Genomic DNA, 6,118 nt, shown 5'->3' with positions numbered 1-6,118 from the left:
CACTCCTGAGGTCTTATGTGTGGAGTCTGACCTGAAATTCGACGGCCTTGTTGATGGTAGTTAACAACGGCCCTCTTCTGCTCACAAATCCTTTCCAACATATGCAGCGTAGAGTTACAGCGCGTGGGGATGGGGACATCACACAATAGTCGGTGAGCTGGAATCTGAAAACGCTGCTGAAGCCCGGCAAGGGCGGCTGAAGCTGTAGCTGACTTTCTAAAATGGTCGGACGGCATACTTTCACTAGCAGATCCGGGTAGCTTTTCAGAAAACTTTGAACCAAGAGGTTAAGCACATGGGCCAAGCAAGGTACGTGTTTCAGCTCACCTTGCCTCAGAGCCGCCACCAGGTTACTGCCATTGTCACACACGACCATACCTGGCTGTAGGTTCAGCGGTGTCATCCAAACATCTGACTGCTCTTTCAGCGCTGTCCACAACTCTTCTGCATTGTGCGGTTTGTCACCTATGCAGATTAGCTTCAGCACAGCCTGTTGCCGCTTGGCTGAGGCAGTGCTTCCAGCTTCTGACTGATGTGTTGATTTCAGAGATGGAGGATGAAGAGGAGGAAGAGGTGCAGGAGCTGTAGACTGTGGGGGCAATGTTGTGAATTCTGCTTTTGGGCTCCCTCCGGTGGTTGAAAGTGGTAATGCAGTTGCCCCTGAGTTGCAGTCCTGGTCAGGTGTATCTGCTGATTGCAGTTCTGACTGGGGTATTTAGGCGTGCAGGATTCATTAGTCCTTGCCAGTTGTCAATTGTTGTTGGGAGGTGTTGGACCTCTGCTTGGTTCCTCCTGCCTTTCTGCCAAATCAGCAAAGATAAGTGTCTGGTTTTTTTTTCCTGTGGCACACATGCTATGTGCTTCACAATTCAGTGCTATTCTTTGTGTTTTCTTGTCCAGCTTAGATTGTGTCAGTATTTTCTCAGTCTTGTTGGATTCTCTGGAGTGGCAGATATACATTCCACGTCTTTAGTTAGATTGTGGAACTTTTTGTATTATCTGCTGTGGATATTTTTGGAAGGGTTTTAATACTGCCCGCCTAGTAATCTGTCCTATCCTTTCCTATTTAGCTAGACTGGCCTCTTTTGCTAAATCCTGTTTTCTACCTGCGTGTGTCTATTCTTCTCCTACTCACAGTCATTATTCGTGGGGGGCTGCCTATCCTTTGGGGGTCTGCTCTGAGGCAAGGTAGCATTCCTATTTCCATCTATAGGGGTATTTAGTCCTCCGGCTGTGACGAGGTGTCTAGGGTATGTTAGGCACACCCCACGGCTACTTCTAGTTGCGGTGTTAGTTCAGGATTTGCGGTCAGTACAGGTTCCACCGACTCCAGAGAAAGTTTCATGCGGCTCCAAGGTCACCAGATCATAACAGGGCAACCCTGATTGACATAGGGCCAGCAATCCTCAGCGTGGGGAGGATGTGTTCCATCCCAAGGTCCAACTGGGTCCCGGCTTCCACTATGTAAACCCAGTGTGCCGTCATTGAGATGTACCGTCCCTGCCCACAAGCACTTGTCCACGTGTCCGTGGTTAGGTGGACTTTCCCGGGAACAGCATTGTTGAGGGCACGGGTAATGTTGTGGGACACATGCTGGTGCAATGCCGGTACGGCACACCGGGAGAAATAGTGGCGACTGGGGACCGAGTACCTTGGGACAACCGCCCCCATCAGGTTGCAGAATGCTTCCGTCTCAACAAGCCTAAAAGGCAGCATTTCTAGCACAAGCAGAAGAGAAATATTATAATTGAGGACTGTGGCCTGTGGGGCGTTGGCTGGGTATTTCTGCTTGCGTTCCAAAGACTGGGTTATAGACAATTGAACGCTGTGCTGGGTCAAGGACGTGGACGGGCTTGCTGATGGTGCTGCTTGACTGTGGGCCACAACAGGTGCAGGGCTAGAGGCATCTTCACATGCACGGTGTACTGGGGATTGGCTTCTATGCAAAACAGTGGAAGAAGCAGTGGTGTGACCAGCAGGCAGTGGTCCTCGAGCCTGGGGTTCGGCCCACAAAGTCGGGTGGTTTGCTTGCATGTGCCTGATCATCATGCTGGTGGTCAGGCTGGTTGTTTTGCTACCCCTGCTGAAGCAGGCATGGCAGGTGCTGCAAATGGCCTGTTTAGGGTTATCGGCAGAGTCTTTAAAAAATAGCCAGACTCAGGGAAGATCTCACAGGTCGAATGGCAACTTCACTCATGTTGGTGTTACAGGGAACGGATGCACGCCTTCTGTCTGTGGCCACCACACTGCTTCTTCCTGCCTGTTGGGGGATATGCCTCCTTCCCCATTTGTGCTGCTGTCCTCGCTACGCATGTCCTCCTGCCAGCTTGGGTCAGTTACTATGTCATCCACCACCTCGTCTTCCACATCTGCACCCCTATTCCTCCTCCTGACTTTCTAGAAATTGTGTCTCATCATGGTCCACCTCTTGTGACACTTTCCCACAATTGCCTTCGTGTGACTGGGGCTGGTCAAAGCTTTGGGCAGCTCTACATGCGATCTCATCTTTCCCCACTTCAAGTTGACTGGAAGAGATTTCTGAATCTTGAAATGGAAAACTGAACAGCTCTTCAGAGTGTCCAAGTGTGGGATCAGTTGTCTCAGGGCACTCGGCATGGTGGGAGGAAGGAGGATCACGGTGAGGAATATCTAGGCCTCACTCACGGCTACTCAGACTTGACCGTGTGGAAGACAAGGTGGTGGTGGTGGCTAAGTGACTGGAAAAATTATCCGCTATCCAACCAACAACCGTTACACACTGCTCTGGCTTCAATAGTGGTGTGCTGCGGTCCCCTAGAACCTGGGACAGGAATGTCGAGCGAGAAGATGTGGGTCTTTGTTGTTGCCCACTTTCACCTTGCCCACGGCCTCATCCTCTGGATGCACCATCAGCATCACGTCCACTTCCCCATCCCTTGCCCCTTGCCTTAACCATTTTAAATGGACTACTGCACTATTTCAAATGCTCAACACAAATGTCTTTATTAGTAGCGAAATAATATGTGATCAGTATGCCTGCAAATTTATGATTTTTCAAACCCAAACACCAGGCAGGCCTCAGCCTGACCTAGCAGACTGTATTCAATTTTTTTTTTTTTTTTTTGATACGAAATAGTGCTGTATAGAATTTGACTATCACACGGTCAAAAAATAAGTACAGCGGTCTCCAATGACCAAACATGGAGCACGCAGATATATGAGGCCTTTTTCAGTGAATTTAAAACACCAAAAAAAAGGGAGCACAAGGGTCGCACTGACAACTATGCTACGTATGCCTGACAAACTATAACTTTTCAACAGGCCTCAGTCTGACAGAACAGACTGTATTTTTTTTTTTTTTGGGGGGGGGGTGAACTTTTTGAAAGTAAAAAGAAGGCAAAATAGGTATGTAGACAGTAAATAAGCTGCAGCAGCAGGCAGTTATGGAGCTTTGGGAGGGATGCAGTGGGAGCAATGGACGCACATACAGTGCCTGCAGCCCTTGCACTGATGTGGATATGCTGTGCCCTGCCTGCCTAGCGCTGCAATATCGGGACCCACAAATTAGCCCTAAAAAGGACTTTTGGTTTCTGAGGAGTTGTGGATGTAAGAGTTGCAGACCTACACTAATGCTAAAAACCATGATTCTGACCCTATCTCGGCAGCAGCTCTCCCTATTCTCGCTGAAACAGGAACAGAATGCGGCGAGCAGGGCGGCGCCTGGTCTCTAAGGCTAGTTTCACACTAGCGTCGGGAACAACCCGTCGCTGCGCGTCGGGCCGACGTTCCCGACGCTAGTGTGGTCTCCGCCGCACAACGGGGGCAGCGGATGCATATTTCCCACGCATCCGCTGCCCCATTGTGATGTGCGGGGAAGTGCGGGGAGGTGGGGGCGGAGTTCCGACTGCGCATGCGCGGTCGGAAAAAGCGGACCGTCGGGAGCAAAAAACGTTACATGTAGCGTTTTTTTCTCCCGACGGTCCGCTACCATACGCCCAAGCGTCGCAAAACGGATTCACCGTTTGGAAATGCGTCGCAAATGCGTCGCAAATGCGTCGCTAATGTTACTCTATGACGAAACAACGTATCCAGCAAAAACTTTTGCTGGATGCGGCGTTTCGCAAAAACGACGCATTTGCGACGTATTGCAGTTAACGCTAGTGTGAAAGTAGCCTTATACTCGGGATGATGCTGTGCGGCCCAGCCAATCACTGCACGACACAACAAAGAAGGCTGCAGCGTTTCATGGCCTGGCAGACAATCCCTGCACTGTGATTGGGTCTCTTAAGTCCGCCAAAACTGCTGGGTGGAGACTGCAGTTACCGCCGAATAATACCGGAAATGCTTGCTGCTCGCCGAGTACCCCGATACTCGGGCGAGTAACGAGTAGTGGCAAGCACGTTCACTCATCACTATTTCTGAACTCTTCCTGAGTTTTTCTAAATGATTATGAACTTGTTTTCTTTGCATTATTTGAGGTCTGAAAGCACAGGTTATTTTATTTTGACAATTTTTCTTTGTTAGAAAAAAATACTAAATTTATTGCTTGAAAATTATGAGACATGTCAGAAGTTTATAGAATAAAAGAACAATTTACATTTTACTCAAAAATATACCTACTGTATAAAGAGAAAAATCAGACAAACTGGACATTTTGCAGTGGTCTCTTAATTTTTGCCAGGGCTGTAAGTATAATTACAACTGTGATTTGTCAAAAATCACAGCTGACATCAAGCCCAGGGTTAGTAATAGAGAGGTGTCTATGAAACACCCCGTTTACTAACACTGTAAGTAAAAATAAAGAAACACAGATTAAAAACATGTAATTAAAATATAAAAACAGACCCCCTCTTTCACCCATTTATTAAAAAAAAAACACCTGCAGGTTCAATGAGATCCACAAGGTCCAGCGTAATCCACATCGAGGTCCCAAGATGATCCCCTGCTCCAATACATACAGAAGCCACAGTGACATCATAAAACGTGACCCCTCCCCGTGTCCGCCGTACACACACTAAGGGTGGCATGGAAGCTGCCAACTGTGAGGTCACTGGAGATTACAGTTTGCAGTTATCACAGTACCCTCTGTGCTGTCAACTGTCACTTGAGGTGAACTCAAGGAGCACAGTGACCGGCAATAAGCATAACCTGGCGGATACATTGTAGTAGGTTGGATTGCCGGACTGCCCCCAGCGTGACACAGGGGCACTACAGTACGGAAGTCCGACAGTGAACCAGTGGGATCATTACAGTGCATCAGATTGGTGAATCACTGTTGGACTGCGCTGCCCACTAGACTTTGTTATATACAGCAAGCTAAATCAATGACATATATGTATATACTGTATACGAACATTTGAGCACATAAATCCATTAGATGTTGGTTTTGCAAGCCTGCGAGAAAATCTCGCAGTACGGATGCCATACGGATTACGGAGGATGCCATGCGCAAAATACGCTGACACACCCTGCCTACGGATGACATACGGATCACTATTTTGGGAACATTTCTCCGTATTACGGCCTTAAAAAACGGACCGTATTGTCTTACGCTGAGTGTGACGCCGGCCTATTACGTATCGGGGAGGTATTATCCGGTTGCACGGAGTGTGAAATTATTAACTTCATACTGTGAGTAGCCTGTTGCTCGTTATTTTGTATTAAAACGAAAGTTGGGTAGTTCGGTTCTAGTGGACTGATAGCGCACAGGATACTGGGGTGGGGGAGAGGTAGTGTTGTACACGCGGTTTGAAATATTGTTTTGATGCTGCCTAGTGCCTGCCTTGAACTTTATTTCCCGGCATGCCGCGGGTTGAGCTCGTCCGTGGCGCAGTGGTGGACGGGGTTTGTAGTGCGCTGATGCTTCTAATGTCGCCTGTTTAACTGGGTTTGGGCGTTACAGGACTACAATTCCCGGCGTGTCTGGCAGTGCGTCTTCACTCCCGCTTGCTTTCCGTCGGCGGCTACGGAAGAGCTGGAAAAATGGCGGCTCCTGGGCCCAGCGGGCCGGGCTCTGCCTCCAACCCACGCAAATTTAGCGAGAAGATCGCACTGCAGCGCCAGAGACAAGCGGAGGAGACGGCGGCCTTTGAGGAGGTTATGATGGCTATCGGCTCCACCCGGGTACGGCCTTGACATA

General features: G+C 48.9%; 1 protein-coding gene across 5 annotated transcripts in view; it reads left to right on the top strand.

Moving 5' to 3' along the window:
- Positions 1-5,799: 5,799 nt before the first annotated feature.
- CRTC2 (CREB regulated transcription coactivator 2) overlaps positions 5,800-6,118 on the top strand; it is a 45,103-nt gene continuing 44,784 nt past the window's right edge. For 2 of the 5 annotated variants that reach the window (XM_077255149.1, XM_077255128.1), the window contains exon 1: positions 5,802-6,102. In XM_077255149.1, coding sequence (XP_077111264.1) covers positions 5,962-6,102 — 141 coding nt within the window. In that variant the 5' untranslated portion in view covers positions 5,802-5,961. Of the gene's footprint in view, positions 6,103-6,118 lie in introns of all 5 variants that reach the window. The other 3 variants (XM_077255135.1, XM_077255142.1, XM_077255156.1) reach the window with 2 other exon arrangements.

This window comes from Ranitomeya variabilis, chromosome 1 (assembly GCF_051348905.1).
Source record: "Ranitomeya variabilis isolate aRanVar5 chromosome 1, aRanVar5.hap1, whole genome shotgun sequence".
Taxonomy (NCBI): domain Eukaryota; kingdom Metazoa; phylum Chordata; class Amphibia; order Anura; family Dendrobatidae; genus Ranitomeya; species Ranitomeya variabilis.
The sequence above is the reverse complement of the archived record's forward strand: the minus strand, read 5'-3'. Positions and strand labels throughout refer to the sequence as shown.